Source organism: Dermacentor andersoni, chromosome 4 (genome assembly GCF_023375885.2).
Source record: "Dermacentor andersoni chromosome 4, qqDerAnde1_hic_scaffold, whole genome shotgun sequence".
Lineage (NCBI taxonomy): Eukaryota > Metazoa > Arthropoda > Arachnida > Ixodida > Ixodidae > Dermacentor > Dermacentor andersoni.
The window spans coordinates 85,883,439-85,903,123 of NC_092817.1; the positions used below are offsets into that span (position 1 = coordinate 85,883,439).

Sequence of the window (19,685 nt, forward strand, 5' to 3'; positions counted from 1 at the left end):
ATGAGCAAGAAGAATAAGGGGATACGACGAGCTTGGTAATTGTTTGTCACACCCATACCAAGAACCAGTCAATACCAGAAGAGAGAGCACAGGGAAATGAATTGTGATGTTTAAGCGAAATGCAGGAATAAGGTAAAGAGAAATGAAAGTAGACGGACAGATAATATATATATATATATATATATATATATATATATATATATATATATATATATATATATATATATATGTATATACTATTTTCTTGTCACAGCACGTTTAACGAATGTTAATGGAATGGTAATGTTAATTGTTTGAGGTCAATAGCTAAGTTATACATTCAGCATATAACATTTATAACATATGTTAGTAACAGCTAGAATGTTCTTATTCTTTCAGTGCTGTATTTATTTAGTTACTTGCTATATTGCACAGAGTTGATACTTTGCAATGTGTTTAAAATTTTGCTGTAAACAGCTTTGATGTTTTCTGTCATATCAGTTGTATTTGGTTTTATTAGCAAACTGCTACTTCTGCTGCTCCAGCGAGGTAAAGGCCTTTCTCAGGAGGCTTACGCCCTTCTTTTGCCTTACCTTGCGGGCAAACCTTGTATTTGTTTTGCCCAAATAAAGATTCACATCACCCCACACACAAAAAAAGAAATGTTGTCGCAGATGGGAGATGGACGCTTGCATTCCGTATTACGCCTGAGCTGTCACGTTGTTATGGTTGACCGCAGCGGTCACCCTCCCGCAGATATTCTCGTCTATTTGTGCATGCGCGCGAGATCGGCCGTGTGAGTGTTAGCCAGTTCCGCTCACTGCACTAGTCCTAACACCGTCTGCTATCGTTAGCACGGTCTGTTAATGGATCTTGCTAGCGGTCCTTGCCCAAGTGGTTCACACGTTCACGACACAGAATAAACGATCTGGCGTTGTCTGTCTTTCGGACTGCCCCTTTACCGCAGAGCCACACAGCCTGCTGCCACCACGAATGGCCGAGTACCGTAGCACGGTTCAAGTGGAGAAAGGAGAACGAGCCGTGCTGCCGTGCCTTGCTCAGGGGCATCCGCCGCCAAGGAACCGCTGGTTCCGCGTCAGCGGTGCAGAGGACCAGCAAGAGGCGCTTGGACCAGGTTCTTCGGATGGCGTAGAAAGTGCCGTGCCAGTCGCGCTGTCTGAAACGGTGGCAGTCCTGCCGGGAGGACCCCTGCTCTTGCACGCAGCTGGCACGCAGGACAGTGGAAGGTACCTCTGCGTGGCCAACAATTCAGCCGGCGAGGACAGGGCACACACAGACCTCCTTGTCTCTGGTGAGGGTGCACATTTGCACGTTTTGCAAGTGTCTTTATTGGAATTTAACCGGAGAACTTGTGGGGCAAAATGGAGTGGGAAAAACAGTGCAAGAGGCGACGCAAAAAGCATTTCTACCACCCTCAGAAGATAGTAAGATGGTTTCTGGCATTGCTCGTCGTCGCCTCGGTAATACTCAACTACTGCAGTTGCTGAGCAATTTCCTTATTTATCCGCTAATTTCTTCTCCTCCTTGGATGCGATATCAAATTTTACGCATTGCAGTACATGAATCTTGTCACCATGGAGCCTCTCGCGCGTCATATGCGCCTAAGGTGTGTAAATCACTTTTTTTTTGTTTTATGTGTGGTAGCAACTCATATTCGTCTTCGAACTGAACTGTGTTGTGTTCACTTAAGTCTCCCGATCATCGTTTGTCGAATCTCGCAAGAAAAAAATTACAAGGGTGCAGACGCAATGGCGTGCAGCGAAACCTCGGTGGCTAAAGCTGCTTTCACGAAGTGCTCGCTGGAGGGCGCCACAGCACGGTGCGGCCTCAAACGCGCAGGCTTCAACGAGGTCGGGCAGTGTATGCGCCTTGCTAGTGCAAGTTCGTAAACGTGTATGTAATGGGGAATGCAGTATCTTAATGAGCTATAACACGGATATCAGTGGCAGTGTGTGAAACGGAGATTTGAACTTGCTCTGTCAAGTATACTTGCGCTCGCTTTTTACACGACTAGCTTTGCCTATTTTGTCTCGTCTTTCATTTTATCATTCAGTCCTTAGTAGACGGTTCAGCTAGCTGTACCTCATTCGGACCAACCTTCCTTTCTGTCCTGATTATGTACAATCATTTAGTTCAGCCCAAATTCTACAACGCCAGCCTAGCATAGCTTTCTTTCCTATATGGTGTGCCCTTTTTCTGTGAGCGTTCTTTACCTTGCCTTCGAGGTTTCCGTACTCTCGAAACACTTCCCGTTCGTCCTCCATGAAGTTGAATAAAAATTTGCAGGATCCTTAAGCTTCACCTTTATGAGTGGAACGCGATAGCATTCAAAGATCCGTGACTGCTTCTCACGCTTCCCGGCAACTGCAGCGTAGGTAACCGTAATGTTTACCAGGAAACACTGGCCACGAACGTTATTCACGAAGGCAAGCTTTGTGGTGGATACGCGGCCTCTTGCGTGGGCTGCGACACGACGGAGGCGAGCGCCAGCTGGAGGTATTGCAAGGAATCGGGCGCGCCGCTCCGTGGCCCCCAAGAAACCCGCGTGCCGGGGCGCGCAAATAGCGGACGCCGCGGCTGGTCTGTGAATGGTAGAAACGCTGGAAGAGGGGTTTCTTTGAGTTTTTACGTAACAGAATTTCGTTTTTTCGTATAGTCAAATTACAATCCAAGACCTATAATCTCTGTAGGTTGTGCGTAAGTCATAGTTTACAATTTTTCCACGTAATCCATCTTGAGAAATTCAGTTAGTTCAGTAAATTCCTTGCGTCACAGGAGGGCCTGGCTATGGGTGGTTCGAAAATCTTTTTGCTGAAACTAAGCTTGACGACAGCGCCAGATTTTCTGCCACACGGGCTCCTTAACGCTGCCGCGCTAATGTGCTGAACGTAAGCAGCACTTTATAGTATGGCTCGAGGGCAGTAGTTCGCTTGCTATGTTGCCAAGTAATAACGTAAGTTTTGTGACTGAATACTATATAACACCTTACCGTACAAGTAAACTCGCCCAACCATACCTTATATATTCAGCTTACATTTGGCAACACAGTGAATCAGCAGCAGTCGCGCCATTGAAGCCTTTGCTAATTGGTGAAATGCATATCTGATGCCATCCCATTGTTCTATTCGCGACGATTAACCGTTCACACGCAAAAAATGCAATTGTTTTACCCAGTCTTTTCTCACTTTTTAATTCCTCAGTCTGCGATCGGTTGGCAATATTTCTTATTCTAACGAAGACTTAGGATTCATCCCTTCTCTCTTTTTTGTGCACGTTGCGTTACGTTTCGATCACAACTGTGCAAAGTGGTGTGTTCTCCTTCATACCTAGGTATTGCGATACACATTACGATGACCAACCGTGAATGGAATCGCCTTCTTGCGTTGACTTAAGAAAGAAGCACAAACAAAAATTCTATATAGCTTTTCACCGTGGTTTTCTTTCTTTTGCTACTTGCTTTGTGGTTCCTTAGTTGATGGATTGCAGCTAATCGCTCTAGCCTCTTTTGCATACAGTTGGCCACAAAAATTTAAACGAAATTAGTATTACGACACATTTTGGCTCTGTTGAGACCTGACATTTTCCATTTCATGGATGACTGCGTAGGACTAACGAACTACCGAACATTGAAACTCTAAATTTGAGGTTATGTACGTGGGCTTCGGCGATAACTCGGTTTTTTCGCAAACTTCGGGTCGCATAAACTTTTGCGAGCGACTGTCTTGTGAGCGATCGTTGTCCATTAAGTACCCAGGCAGACATCTAATCGGTGAAAAACAACTTCGCCATTGGTGAATATCTCGTGAACGCTTTTGTTTGCAGTGCCCCTGTCCGCAAGAGTCGATCCGTCCGTACAAGTAGTGGACGTCGGCCGGAGTGCAAACTTAAGCTGCCGCGTAACCGGGCATCCCGTGCATGGAGTCCTGTGGACCCACAACGGCCGCACGATTACGCCCTCTTACCCCTCGCGGTCGGCGTCTTCCTCCTCCGCTATGCGCGGCAGCGGAGAAGCCACCGTGAGCTCTGATACCGCTTTATTGAGGATCGCGGTGCTATCTCGGGACATGCTTCACATCACCGGTGTGAACCGGCAGGACCGCGGCATGTACCAGTGTCTCGTCTACAACGACAGAGACTCGGCGCAAGGCTCAGCGCAACTTGTCATCGGAGGTAAGCGCTCATTCAGAAGTACGGACTTCCTGCTGCGATTAAGTTAGTGCCGCTGTTGTTTCTTAGCAACCTCCATGCGCTCTGACAACAACTACAACAGCATGCTCTAATGAGATACTACGTAAACAGTACGCGAGATAATAATTTAATGACAATGAACGTACAAACAAAATGTGGGTAAAAAAAAAGTATAGCAAGTTAATATTCCGGCCGTTTTCGGAGAGATGGCAAACACATTTTGCCGAATGGCGCCAGAGTGAAAATTCGACGAGCACGTTTAAGCAAGGGACAACAACTTAAGTTCTTATAATGCTAAACACCAGTGCGATCCCATCGTCACGCTTGCGTTTACGCTGCCTCACTTTTGCTTCGTTGCGGCTCGCAGAGGACGCCCCGGTAATGGAGCACGTGTTCGCCGAACGCCAGGCGCGACCTGGCGGCACCGTATCCCTCAGGTGCTCGGCATCGGGAAATCCACTGCCGCAAGTTACGTGGTCTCTGGATGGTGCCCCTGTGCCCGAACACTACCACGTCCGGATAGGGGACTACGTCAGTGGTGAAAGGTAAGCGCTAGACGCCTCTTAATACCTACGCGGTGTTTGCGGGTTGCTATCCCGTAATCATACGCAGTGAGTACTTCGGGATATCCTGGGATGTCCACCCTGACAAGCGGTACACGGTAAGTGCGGCAGTGCGTAGGAAGCCATGACAGCGTGACTCTGTTGTGAAGGTTATAAGTGCGGTTGAAAAGGCTTATCAAACAGGGTTACTCAAAAGAATTATACATAGTCGCACCCGTATACAGAGAGTGCCTTTTCCCTTCTTCGACAGCTGCTCTTATTCATCAACTTCTCGTGGTCCTAACTTGCGACGTGATCCTGCAGCCCTTTTTATGTTGCCTCTCGTAGCGAATGCTACGCAATAGACGTGAGCCTTTAAAAGTGCACAAACAACGTATGCCCTTATATTCAGCTTCTATGATGCTATATCCTTTCTATGAAGCAGCCATATTTCGCTCGTGTTGTAAGTACAGCTTTTTCCCCTTGGTGGGCTGCGTGCAGCAACAAACTGACGGAATGATGAGGGACAGACGGCACAAGCACGAACTGCTGATTTTAACGTGAAGAACGTACATATACCGTGAAAGATAAAATGAGACCTTGTATATATGTATATATATAAATATATATATATATATATATATATATATATATATATATATATATATATATATATATATATATATATATATATTGAGCAAAGCGAATGTAGTTGATCACGTGTGTTGCCGGTTCCTTGTCTCGACACCTGTTTTGTCCATTGGCTGGATTCATTCATTCCTTCATTCATTCGCATACTCTTAGGCGTTACAGAGGAAAGCGAGAGTGTATGTACTATAACAAATAATTGTTTGAGCAGGTACTCCTTTTGCAAAATGCAGCTTATTACCGGATTACTTTAACTGCAGCATATGTGAGCGGCTGCGGTGACGCGAGAATGCGATTCTCTCTCTCTCTTTTTGTTGTTTGCAACTTACATTTTTGCGGCTTGCCGCAGACTGGTGCACAGCTACGTGAACCTGACCGGCGTGCGAGTGGAAGATGGCGGCCTCTACGCTTGCGCGGCCCGCAATGGGGTTGGCCGGGTATCTCACTCGGCCAGGCTGAACGTGCTCGGAAGGCCCATGGTGCGACCCATGGCCAACGTGACGGCCTTAGCAGGACGCACCATGCGGCTTCACTGCGCCGTCGCCGGATATCCCATACAGAGCATCGTCTGGCAGAAAGGCGAGTAAACTCACTCGCGGCACACAGCGGTCGCTTTCGAACGGCCGTTTAGGTCACGCAAACGCCCTGCACCTCATAACCTTACTTGCGATTCCCATTTACATGTGCAAGTGATAGCACGGCATGGATACTGGAGTCGGTTCATGCAAGCCCCTTTGGAAAAAAAAAAAGAAGAAAAGACAGGCGGGAAAAAAAAGCTTTCGCCTCGGGCTTACTTACGCTGGCCAAATGATCCCCCCTCATTTTCCAAGTAACGGCTATGGCAAAAGCGAAGGGCATGTCATGCAACGTGCGCACAAGTACACGAGTTGCGCTGAGCTTATCGACCCCTGCCGTTTGGTTTGTGTTCTCTCTCAGAAGTACGCAGTCACCCAAAGTGAACGTATATAACGTTGCTGAGTGATATAAATCGGTGCAGGGCGTCGACTACAATTCAGAGGTCCCTGCATTTAAAAAGGCTCCTACTACTGTGTGTGGTGCTTTGCCAAAGTAAACATCTTACCTCTACTTGTGAACTTCACGTCGTGTATTATTCGCTGATGTTTTGCAGAAACAACTTGGTTGCGCCAAGTTGCCAAAACCTAGCTGTGTTATCTGAGCACATCAGAATGGCTAGCCAGGAGCTTAAATCATAAAGGCAACATTGCGCGTTGTTAACATCAATACGAGAAGAGAGCGTGAAAGCACAATATTCACCAGAACATTTTTTAAGCATGTTGACGTTGATATTTAAGAATCAGTGAAAAAAACAACAACGAAAAAAAGAACTGGTCTTGATTTTTTATTTAGCCATTTAATTCTATACACTGGTAATCTACCACGTCGAGTGGCCTTTTCTTGCGATTACGACATTGTTACCACGTCCCACAATATGGCGGAGGACAAAAAAGAATAGAAAATGAAGTCGATCGTCACAAAGTACGGTCCCTGAGCAATTGCAACCAACTCCCTATCTACGAAGACGATATTACAGGTTCTGTGTGTTGTTTCCTTACATCCAAGCAGCTCAGAAAAAAAAAAAAAAAACTCGCGCTTTGAGCTGTCTAAATGACTTAAACGACGCCACAAACACGTGAAGTTGATCATGAAATACTGCTAACTGAGAATTTCTCAATCTTTATTTCGATATTACAGAGGGGTCCTACTATCCCAAAAGACACCTTTCCGCCTGTATTTTTGTGCGATTAGCACTTTTTTCGTTTCGCGTAGAACGGTAAATCTAGGTATACGGTCTTCGACCTTGCGTTTTGTCGTTGGTATTGCAACGACCCCTGACGTTTCGAGAAGCCGGCCATCAGTGTACCGAAATATATCAGCACTCTGAGATATAAATACAGGCTTAGAATTCTTGTGCAAAATCCAGAAAAACAACAACTTCTAACGGCAGTGTTTAGGAAAGTAACCACTGTTTGGATCGCGCATGGATTAATCGATTCACTAAATCAATCTATTACATCGACCAACCGGAGGGAAGTTGTAAGCATATTGAAGATGTAAAGCAATAAATATTCACATTCACGTAACACAGGGGCGTTCACTCTCTGCACTAACTTGCTGCCAGAAATCTTCAGAATTTAGAGCAAGGCATTTCAACGAACAGTAGCTGATCTTTGTATTTTTTGACGTGAGAAGCTCGCTGCTCTGATGAGCTCTCAGGAAGCATTCGTGACTATACGAAAACGCGTATTTAGTGACATTCTATGTATATCTACTTGAATCCGACGTTAAATTTCTTTGAGGTTTCTTTTTCCTTTACACAAACGCCATTCAATATAAAGGAGTCGATCGCCGTTGCTTGTTCCATTTAAAAAAAGAATGCACATGGCTTAACTAAATGTTTTTGTATCCGATTGCAGGGAAACCGTAGCAAAATGTAAAAATAAAGAACCGAAAATTCCATAAGCGATCAAGAAACTTGTTTTAAATTGTGTACACAAGCTTCAGAATAAAAGCTATATGTTCCAAGATCAATTGGAAACCCATACAATCATTTTAATTATTTCTAGTTCGAACAGAGGTAAAGAAGTACTCCGTGACAGCGCTGTACTGCCTTTTCATATGTATTTGTGGAAAATGCAGAAAAAGCTTGCGTAAAAATGACAATATTAACCTGGTTATTTAAGAAATAATCACTTTTACGTTTCAATTATTAACTTTTAGGAATGTTCTAATTGCGAAATTGAAGTCGAGCCACAGTGAAGTTATGTTTGCTTAACGTAAATGGCAAGACAAGGACTACCTTCTAGCTATTAGGCATTAAAGTGTGTTAGGGAATGCATTGGTATTCCGCTTAACAGTTTCCCAAAAGCGTGTCTCAATCATTTCGCGACGGTCTTAACTACAGCACCAAAGCATATTTTAGCAGACTTGGGGGACGGATGCCTCGGAAAGGATGTCTATACAGTATGCCATGAGTAAGCACACAGGACGGCACTCTTTCTTGGTATGATTGTCGCAATCGGAACTTGTGTCCTGAAAGGAAAGAATAGAAAGGTAACAATTGAATCTTTTTAATCACCCACTCGCACGTTGCTATGTGACGCGCAATGCGCATTTGCTCTAGTAATCGACCTGGAATACGCAGTTGTACGACTTGGTTTGTATGGTGTCAGGTCAATGACTATATATATATATATATATATATATATATATATATATATATATATATATATATATATATATATATATAGTGTCATCATCGACCTGTCACCGTGCTTATCATGAGGTATAGGCTATGCAGTAGTTCGACAAGGACGCGCATACCGACTGTTTAAGCCTTCCTTTCTCGCGTAGCTTTTAGGCAAAAAAATAAATAAGAAAGTCGCTTTGATCGTTTAGTGTGTTTCTGTAAACTGAATGTGAATGGCGTACCGACCGTGGCGACTAATGGCTGTGGCGTGTTCCGATGCGGCGGATGAAGCCATGTGCACCATCCCGGCGGCAGTACCCGCATTCGGATGGGATCGGAGCGCAAGAATGCTCCGTGCGCTGGGTGCTCGTTAATGAACCCCAGGTGCGGTAAAAATTATTCCAGATTTACTGCGGCTCCCCTCATAAACAACTGTGAAGTTTAGGGACGTTAAAGAGCACACCTTTCTTCTTTAGAAGTGGGTGGCGTGATGGACAGATGGGACGGGAACTGCCGCGTTTATGTCTCAGTCCGCGCAAATCACCTGTTTGAAAGACAGCTAAGAGCCACTGAAACTCGTGGCAGGCCACTCGCTTTGCTTTAGAAGTTATACGTCGAGATGACGGAGCAGGCCGCGATTGCATGGAGAAGGGTACACAAAGAACGCTCCTGCTTACTTTTCGGTCAAATCCTCGAAGTGAATACTTTTACGTCATATTTGCCACCGCTTTGTCTCCTTTCTTCCGCTTTCCTGCTCTTGCAGATGGCCGATCGCTGCCGCAAAACCACCGCCAGCACAGCTTTCCCAACGGAAGCCTGATCGTGGCCGAGGTGCAGCGTAGTGTCGACAGCGGCTGGTACGCATGCGTCGCCCGGGACGCCCAAGGAAACACGGCCAGAGGACAGCTCGCCGTGCACGTCATGAGTGAGTTCGTGACGTGAACACATACGCCTACCCGACATTTACCTCATAATTATCTTTCGCGCACTGTACCCATTCATATCAGGACGTTACGTGTTTAGCACCTACCGTTGGGTCCAGACAAGCGACCGATTGCTTTACTCTTTCCGCCACTGTTGCTTCCAAGTGATGATTTAGTAATAAAAACAATGCAAAAACATAGTTGAATTGAAAAAAAAAAGATATTACTTCGTTAAGAAGAAGGGCTGGGATCGAGACGGAAACTCAAGTGTTGGGTATTTGACCACTGCGACGCATATAGACCCCTCGCTACCCAGACACCTTGCGCTGTCACCCTTTTCGGAGAGGTATAACAGCAGCGAAAGCAGGAACGCCCACATAAGGCACGAAAATTCGCCCACAGGGCTACCGTTGTTTCTGGTTTCGGTACTATATACCGGGTGTTATAGCAAACACTTTCAAAAATATTTAAAAATTGCTGTGGCCGGTAACACAACTCTAGGCCATGAGCTGGTCTACTAGAACAATAGTTGCACAAAAAAAGATATTGAAATACATACTCGACTAATTAACAATATTTCCCTAATTAGACTTTAAACTAGTTAGCTTACGGCACATATTGCAAGTTACAAATTCTAGCCGTGGAATTAGAAAAGCGGATGCAGTTGTAAGGATTTCTCTGGATGACACCAGTTCTGAGAGATTCATTCCCGAACTTTCCGGAGCAATGCATTGGGGCTCTAGTTACTTTTGCGCTTCAATGCCTAAAACCACGTTTTGTTAAGGAAGTGAGTGGAACAACAGCGCATTTTTACCGCAAGTTTGACTATGCATACCTCGTAAATGGCATCATCCACACAATTCTTTTCAACTGCATATGCGTTGCCGTATCACCCGCAAGAATTTGGAAGTTGCAATATGTTCCATAACGTAATTACATAGAAACTGAATTAGTGAATTTTCGTTAGCTAGTAGAGTACGCATCTAAATTTGCTGTGCAAGTAATGCCTGCCTCTTCGAGTAGACCAGCTCAGGGACTTGAATTGTGCTATCTACCACACGTAATCTCTAAAAAAATTCGAGCTCGTCTCCCTTTCTCTCTCCCTCCTCCTTCCACTCTCTTTTTCTCTCCCTTAACCCTTCCCCCGTGCAGGGTAGCCAACGGGAAATACCTGCCTGCCTTTCTATGCATCCTTTTCTCTCTCTCTTCTAAAAAAATTGAATTCGTTCGCCTAAATACTCTGTATGAGGCAAGCAGGCAATGAACCTAGAGGAAGAATACGTCACCGTCGCTTTGAGTGGCGCTGGCAAAAACGTTCAAGACTAATTTTGTACGCGTGCGCGAAATGCCCAAGAAAGTTGACGGTCGGATGACTGCCGTGCTAGCCTGAAAGGAAAGCGCTGCAGACGCAACGCGGAAGATGTCGGTTCAACTCCCAGCTGCGACTAGCACTCTTCGTTGCATCCACTTTTATTTCTTTTAAAATTAAGACTCACCCTTAATTTCTTTCCCGAGCTTTCTGTGGCCCAATTGTTTTGTTCGTATGGATGTAACTCACGAAAACCGAGGCGCTCGTTGCCCCTCGTTCTGCGCTCTCATCGGTTTCGCTACTAATGTGCATCTTAACGAAGTGGTTGCAGCGGGCCCACATAAAGACAGTTGTGAACTTCATGCCCGCGAAGGATTTATGTTCAGGTCAGTTTACCATTACTAAAACTAGCGAGAACAGAGTTCAAGCGAACTTCTCATTGTGTAACGCTGAAAAACACCGCCAACGATGGACTGTACTACTTGGAAAAACCACCGAACTCCTTTCAATCAGTAATTTATCGTGAGCTTGTTCAATTGCAACTGCTCCATATAAGAACACCAAATGAGCCAGAGACATTTTAAGAGGAAATGCGAGGTATCCGTGTTGAGAGCTTTGTGTTTTGTAGCACCAGGGCTCTTATCTGTATTACCTGCGCCAAGTTTCGAGATCTCGAAGAAACTTGAGTCGTTTTTCAGCTGCCGGAGATATTAATTGTGCCATTTGTCAGAAGCTTTCACGTTCACAAAAAAAGAAAAAAAAAAGGAAATAAGAAGTCAATAAAGTTTTATGCTTTCTGGAAATAATATTTTTGTTACCTTCCCGTTCTGTTTCTTTTTTCAATATTATTAGCAAAGGACTGCTCATCATACGCGTTTGCTTCTTTCGTTTATCTTTCTGTTTGCTTGGTAGAAGTAACTTTTCTTCCTCTCGTATTTCTGTTGTCGCTCCAGTTTATTGTCTGTTATGCCTATTTCCTTCGGGAGTCACTTGTCATCCCCGCAATGCTGCAAGATTATTCTAAGCGCGAAACGCACGCTAGTTTATCCCTGCGTCTACCCTTTCTTTTCTTTCTTTTTCCTTCTTACTTCGGGAACGGGGGGGGGGGGGGGAGGCGGTTGCAGTGCGACAGTAAAATATCAAGTTACGCAGAAGGAAACGCAAGCCTGGTGCATACGTTAGCTTTCAATTTCGCAGATGCAGGCGTGAAACCCAAGAGTGCACCAGAAAATGCTAAACAGGTTTGAAGAGAAGCAGTGCGGTTATCTGAGGCCCACCAGCACGAGCAACGAAATTGGATGATAAAAAAGAAATCGCGGTGAGCGAATCTCCATAAGAAAACAAAGCAGGCTGAATGCATTCACGGGTGGCGTCTATAAGCTTTAACCGCAGCACTTTTGCAGGGTGCGTAAACTTAAGTGCCCCATGGCGCTTTTGGTTTGGTGGAGGTAACTACGAGCTCTGTTTATATTACGTGTGTAGAAAGTTATTCAAAGCTGACGCGGACGCAACTAAGCGCTAAAATTGTCGAACAAGAGAAGTTTTCTCGGCATAGTATAAATAGACTGCGCGCGAAATGAGTCAGAAACTACGGGTGTTTTCAGACAGCAAACTTGGCGTTTAGAAAGTTGATATCGAGATGCCCGGTCGATTTGTTTTCATCCATGCGTCTCTTTACGCCTCTCTGTTGAGGTGGGAAATCGGGATTTCGCTTCCCAGTAATAGCAGTGCTTATTTGGAGCTTTTCGCTGCGCATTCCCCATATTTTGGCTTTTCGTGCATTTTACGAGTTCCTGTCCCGTAATATTTATTTATTTTTTTAAGGGCCTTTCGGTTCGGAAATGGCCTGCGATAACGGTGAAATGTGTTGTAAATTTAGTGCTGATTATTTAATAATCTGATTTGCTACAGGCACGTTGCTTGAATCATAGCAGTACCTTTGGTGAAAAAAAGCATAGTCTCTTATTTATCTAACAGGGATTGTGGAACTAGGTGTGGAAGATTAAAGTTTACTTTTAAGCCTTAGGCCCGTATTCAGAAACAGAACTTAAGTAGGGCGTCAATAAGTGCGGGAAAAGTACAAGTGTTAGGAAAGTTTTAGGCGAGTACTTCAAAAACGACACTTAAGTATCGCTTTCGAAAGTAACACTTCTCGAGTCAGGTATGTCGTCTGGTGTCGAGGATACGTAAATATTTTACGTTTACGATAGGTTCAATCGCAAAAAAATAAAATTTGCAGCAGATTAATGTGGATATAACTGTTGCAGTGCTTTCTCGCGCATTCTTCTGAGTAAAATACAAAGAACGGTTTGGTTTTAGCGTTTTACTCAAGCTCGTCTGGCCACAAGTTCACCTTGGTTCTCGCAGCCACTGCGGTTCTGTGTTTTGCCGTTGCCGTCTCGACTTTTTTTTTTGTTTTGCTGCTGAAAACTTGCGGTGTTCTTGCGCAGAGAGTGTGTGTGCGTTGCGTGTTTTCAACCCGCGCGGACGATGGAAAAAAGGAAAACAAACTTTTCCGAAGAAGAACGCGCCGTGCTCCTTCAGTTCGTTTCGCGCCATCGCAGCCTTTCGACCGCGAAATACCTCCGCGTCATCTCCTCCGGGACTTCTGATGGGTACATGAGTGCAGTCAATGCCCCCGCTCACACGAGGAAACCGTGCGGTGGTGTAGAACTCCTCCATTACGGATGCCAAATCATTAGCATTTGGCAACTTCACGAGCTGCGGAAACAATGTCTCGGCAATCATTATTCACATTCGTGCAATGATTCGAGACACAGTTGCTTGCGAAACATTAACGAGGTTCCCGGTGACAACCTGAAATGTTCCGGCGCCATAGAATCGCAGCGCGATTAGAAGCTGGAGCAGCAGCGGCACGGGGTGACCGCGTTCGTTGTTTTGGGGGACCAGTGGCAGCATTTCCAACGGCCGTAGCACCGCTTGCTTGGAAAAGTGGTACCGCCACGAGAATTCCGCGTCGTTGTATACTTCCATGGAATTCTGTCGATCCTTAAGCCGTGGCCGTAATGGCTACACGTATCGGTATGCTTCGTCATCCGTAATATTGTGCACACGTCCGGCGAAATCGGCAAAGTCGTCGAGGCTGCCGTAGCAGGCGGCCAACTTGCTTGCTAGGCGAGAGTAGCGAAAGTCGCATTTAAGGTTGCCAATGACCGTACTTTTCTTTCCGGCACTGAAGTGTTGATTAAAGTTTACTTTAAGTACAAAATTTGTCCATGAAACGCGTTAAGCATCGACCGGCTACTTAAGTCATAAGTTAAGGGTAAGTTCCGTTTGTGAATACGGGCCTTAGAGTGCATTCAGTGCTTCATCTAAAGGTTGTGCATTCAATATCATCACTAATATATATAGATTATACAATCGTGCCTCCCAATCTGAAATATGGCGCAATCGTTGTGGTGGTATGTTTTCATGAAAAAAAAAAAAAGAAAGAAAGAAAGATGCAAAAGACGTCTAAGGGCAAATAAAATATGTTGAAAATTTCGGTTAGCCGTTTTGTTTCTCGTTCTTTTTAATTATTTAAATGTATATATGCTATATTACTGAAAGATTGCAAAGAAACCAAAACCAGATGGGTTAACAAAGGACGCTTTCAGTTAGCTTTACTATCCAGGGAGAGTAAAAAAAAGAAGAATAAGCAAAAAAGTGACAAGGCGAACAGAAACAGTATTAGCGTTTGATGGAGGTACACATCAATCGAGTGTCTTCAACGGTGGCAGAGTTATGTATCAACGTGCTGTGTTATTGAAGCACAGCAGCGCACTCGATGCTTTCTGAAGACTTACCATAAGTTTGTGTGGCAGTGAGCGATAAAGAAAAGCACCGATTGCGCGCGCCTAAAGAAACAAGCGAATGATTCGAATCAGCCTCACTGGTGGTTATATGCAACGCTACATTTTAATTGTTATTCAGTAGCTGCCCACCACTTCGTCTTACAATTTGTGTAGGCACACTGCAACCCGTTTATGGTATGCAAAATGGAAGGAAAGAGAAAGATGACTATGCTTTAAGGATGTCTTTCTTTCCCTATCACTGATGCAGCAACCAGCACACGAAACAAGCCTTGTTCAGCATTGTCACCAGTGCACAATGTTTTGAAGCTTTGATCATATGCTCAGCAGCATACTGCAATACCTACCGAAATAGCGTGGCCTTTTCGGCCATCGTTTTGCTTCAAGGTCCCAGCAATACCTTGCCCATTTGTGATTTATTTTAGCTGAGACGTGTTCTTACACTTAGCCACACAGATAATTCATTACTAAGCTTAAATGTTCTATCAGGTGTTAATTCTTAAGCATTACAGACACAGCGACTTTCGTGGAACACCCTCAATAGTCTCCAACTGTCGTCTCCACGAACTTGATCCTAGAGTGAAGCTGCAGATTCCATCAAACTTCTTTAGCCGTGATGCAACTTCACTGTGCCGCTTTGGTTAAGGGTGGCACTTACGAAAGCCTACTCAGTCCTTATCGAAATGTCAGACACACCTATCTGTGACGCACGCAACTGTGAAGATACGATCATACCCGTGTTGTGTTCTTGTGATCGCTATGACATCCAATGCGACGTACTTCGGAGTGTGTTAAACCGATTAGATGATGGACTATTTTTCATAGAGAAAGATTCTCAGACCATGACCTCACATGTCGCAGGCCTACAATGAGAGACGGGTATTGCTACGGTTTGTGAAATCGACTGGCCTCTGTGACCGACTGTAGGCGAGATGTGATGAACAAAAACACGTGTTCGCATTGCTAGTACCTTCCTCCCTCCCTCTCTTGACTGTATTTTTATCCTTTAACCTTCCTTCACCTAGCGTAGGGTAGCAAACAAGACGCGTGTTTTGTTTACCTTTCTACCTTACCTTCCTTTAAGCATAGGCAATGCAGTGCGGCAAACACTGATGAATAAGGCACACTCAAACAGGACGGGCGCAGCAGTCTACTTTTTTTTAGTCTTTCTATCATATCTTTCCTTTAGTTTCCTTCTCCTCCTGCTCTTTCAGCATCGCACTTTCACTCGAAATTAGTAACATAATCTTCCTGACTGCAGACAACAGCTGTGTTCATTGCTTCCGTTGGAGCTTTTATCTTTGGCCGAAACCACTTCTTTCCCCGCCCTCTTCCCCCTCACCCAGAATCAGAATCAGAATAATGCTTTATTGAGTTGTTGAGTGGAATACATAAATGAAAATACAGACACAGTCCCAGAGCCCAAGGCTCTATGGGGACCCAACGTCGGCATGATAAGCAAGTGCTGGTATTCATACTCTACTATCGCATCCCACTTATGCTGCCGAAGCAAATGTGTTTGTGCGGCAATTTCGCAGCCCCGCCCGTTGTGAGCCCGTTCAGCTTTCCGGACGACCTGACCGAGGGCAAACGGGCTGGTGCTGCATGCATCGTTTCTGACGGGGACCTGCCCATTACCATCGAGTGGTTCAAGGACGGGCAGCCGCTCGACTCCGTGCTGGAGGCTTCGGTCGCTAAGGCCAACGACTACACGTCGTTCCTTTCCTTCACCGGCGTCCGCCAGCTGCACACGGGCAACTACACCTGCGTCGCTTCGAACCCGGCAGCCTCGGCCAACTACACAGCACCTATGGTGGTACAAGGTGGGTGGATACGTCATGGACCTAAGAACGTCCAGGGTGGCTAGCTCTTTCGTACTCATTGTCATTGAATCTAAATGTAGCATCGAGCAGAAATGGAGGCCCACGTCTCTGTATATCCATTTATTTGAACTGTACACTCTACATTTGTACTATAGCTGGTGCTGAGGACAAATATGCCATGGTGATAAATGACAGAAAAGTGCAGTAACGCGCCATATGAAGGTTAAAGTGCTGGCTTTCACTGTTTAAGAAACTTGGTGTCCGGGGGCGTTTTCCGCGTGGCGAAGAAGAGACTACACAAGACTATCACGTCTTCTCCCTCAGCGATTCCTAGTAGCAGCCATCACTCCCTCTTAGATGTACTCGCTCCAGAAACTGTGCAGCGTAAAATTGGCCGTGGTTATATCGGGATCTTAAGCGCAACCGTAGATGGAATCGTGAGGGCGTTCCTTAATATGTGCAATTGCATTTGATTGGGGTGATCACTGCTGCAAGAAACAGTAAAACAGAAAGCGGAGTACCGATAGTCTTGCTAATCCTCGTCTCCGCCGCATCCTCCGGTGGCGTTGTTATTGAAACATTTGATGCTCGCGCTTTACCTTCATATCTTAAGTGAATGTGTAAGTATCATGACAGGCAGCACAAGAGGAATAAAGGCAGGTTGTATATGAAGAGTGGGAAGGGTTAAACGTCATCGTACTTGCAGATTTGTAAAATGCAGGATATGAGTTTCCTGAAGAGAGCACAACATGCGATGTAAAGCATGCACAAAATTCGTGTAGTATAGCACAATTTTTTTATACGATTCTCACTCACGTGACAGATACTATGGTGGCCAGACTAGAGATGTATCAAGCGAATATTGAAAGTGCACAACTATTTTGTTTCTGTATTTCAAGATACTGACAGCCATGTTTACTGCTGCGAAAGATACAGTTGCTGGCACGGTTTGGCCAGATCACAATGCTGCCTACTATTGTCGCCACAGAATAACAGAAAAAAAATCATGAGCGATTCTACTCTGTGAAGGTGGTGGACCAGCGAAGCTGTTTACGACATGACACGGAGGTGACACATAATTTAGAATTAAGGTACGAACACACTTATTGTACTGATCGGTGATCATCGTGATGATAAGTACGCATCACGTCGTATTAAATGTTATCTCGTATCACCTCTCTTATTAAATGCGTAAGCATTTCTTTGCCTACCTAACAAGAAAGTTGTCCGTCACGAAAAACAATGGATAGCTCGTACCCCGTAAGCAATAAAAAAAATTGTCTGCCTGAATGTCTACTGATCTTGAAAATGGGGCTCATTGATAACTAATCTACTGAAAATACATATCCCAGTGAAGAGACGTATAAGCTTTTGCATAGAATGAAGCGATTTACATCTAAATTCGGTATCTGAGTTGTTGCACACGCCGATTTGTTGACGGACACAGAATCTGCGGAACCCAAGCTATAAACAGCTTCGCTGTAGAAAGTCAGAAGCGTACGCATGCGTTATGTAAGGTATGGTGTGTGCATTAGCGCTGAGATTGTTGGTCAATAGTACGTGTAAGTATCTGGCATGATGGGTGACCATAACGTAGTTTCTGGCTTTCTTTCACTATTCATTTTTCTTTTAATTTTACTCTCTCGTTTTGTTATCTTATTTCACAGCAAGCAACTCTAATTGTTAGTGGTGCGTGAGTGTGTGCACCACATTACCTTGGCAGCGTTGAGCCTGCACTAAAACCAATATTAGTCAGTTCATAGTTGCGCTTAAAGCGGCCTTTTTTGTATGGTCTGTCATGTTCAGTACTATAGAAGAGAACACATTGTTATTACGGGTCCACCTCTGTGCCACATTTATGCATTTTGTTTTGTCGCATCTCAACGGGGCGCACTTCAGGGAACAAGTGGCATAATTTCAAAGTAGACTCAAGCTTTAATGTACGCCTCAAGTTCTCATATAACTGTGACATCGTCAGTCATCCTCTGTCTCCCAGCCTCTTCGGTCGACGTTCACAGCTGATCATGAAACTAGCTGAGAGGGATCAATAACCGACCCGTGGCATGTGTCAACCACGTGCTGCTGGTTGTCAGGTTGTGACCCTACGTACATGAGACGTACAGGAGAGATAAAATCCGAATATATCTCAGTGAGTTTTAGGGAACATTTAGTTCATTTGAAAAAAGTAATGAAGGCAATGGCTTGGAAAGTTACAAAACTATACCCGTGAATAAAAAGCTTGCGTTCATGCAGGAAAGTCCGAGTGGCTCTACGCACTTTTTATCTGTTGCCGTGCATTCCCGATTGCTAACCTATTAGTTCATGTGCAGCTTCAACTTTTCCGACATCTTTATATAAGGGTATCCTGTTCTCACATGTATCATTATGGCCAACACTTTGGGGAGAGAATGACGGGTTGCCTATGTACTCCTAATTAACTCTTTAATTTACTACCTCAGTATCTAAATTCATAACCTGATTATTTCCGTTTATACCAAGCGTACGTCAAGCGAGTCTCTTAACGTCAAGGCTGGAAGCCAGCTGTCACTTAATGCATAAGTATGATGACAATTCAGTACATAAATACGATGGTAATGCTCCGGAACTTTCCGAAAAACACGAGTTGTGTATTCAACATTTCGGTTGACACAGTACAATTACGTTCGCTGAAGAATGAGTGTCCACCGGCTGTAGCAAAAAAAAAAAAGAAGCAACGTAAAAACGCGTCACAACGTTTTTCACCGAAGTTGGATCATACTATTGCTGAGAATGAACCGCGGAAGCTAAGGTGTGTGTGATTTCGTAGTCTTCCCCGTACCGCTCAACTGAAATATTATTCTAATACACGCCAGAGCATACAAGAAATATAGTATTTACGATCATAAGCTGTTTCATTTTTCTTTAGAATGACTGTAAGTCGGGAAAAAGTGGGAATGAACTCGTTTTAAACAAAGCGCGAAAGTGCGAGAAGAACAGTCGTGGTAAGGCTGTGTCTTCGTCGTTTGCTTTGTGTCGTCCTTCCTTTGCGCATAGTTTATGGGCGCTGTAGCGTAATGCTATTCCAAGCTATTTCTGTTCGATTTAGGTGATCAGGACTCCATACTTGGTCAAGTGATTTTCGCGCCACCTCCACTTCACCAGTCTGTCACGCGAAGCTCCCCTTGTGATATGACGTGTACACACTGATTATGCTCCATTTAAACGAACAAACGAAGGATCATTATTTGTCATT

General features: G+C 44.6%; 1 protein-coding gene across 1 annotated transcript in view; it reads left to right on the forward strand.

The window, feature by feature from the left end:
• Positions 1-19,685, forward strand: part of LOC126536803 (cell adhesion molecule Dscam1-like) — a 187,121-nt gene that overhangs the window by 136,687 nt on the left and 30,749 nt on the right. The window contains exons 6-11 of the mRNA XM_072287884.1: positions 947-1,291; positions 3,823-4,170; positions 4,556-4,733; positions 5,728-5,957; positions 9,350-9,511; positions 16,169-16,453. Coding sequence (XP_072143985.1) covers positions 947-1,291; positions 3,823-4,170; positions 4,556-4,733; positions 5,728-5,957; positions 9,350-9,511; positions 16,169-16,453 — 1,548 coding nt within the window. The remainder of the gene's footprint in view (positions 1-946; positions 1,292-3,822; positions 4,171-4,555; positions 4,734-5,727; positions 5,958-9,349; positions 9,512-16,168; positions 16,454-19,685) is intronic.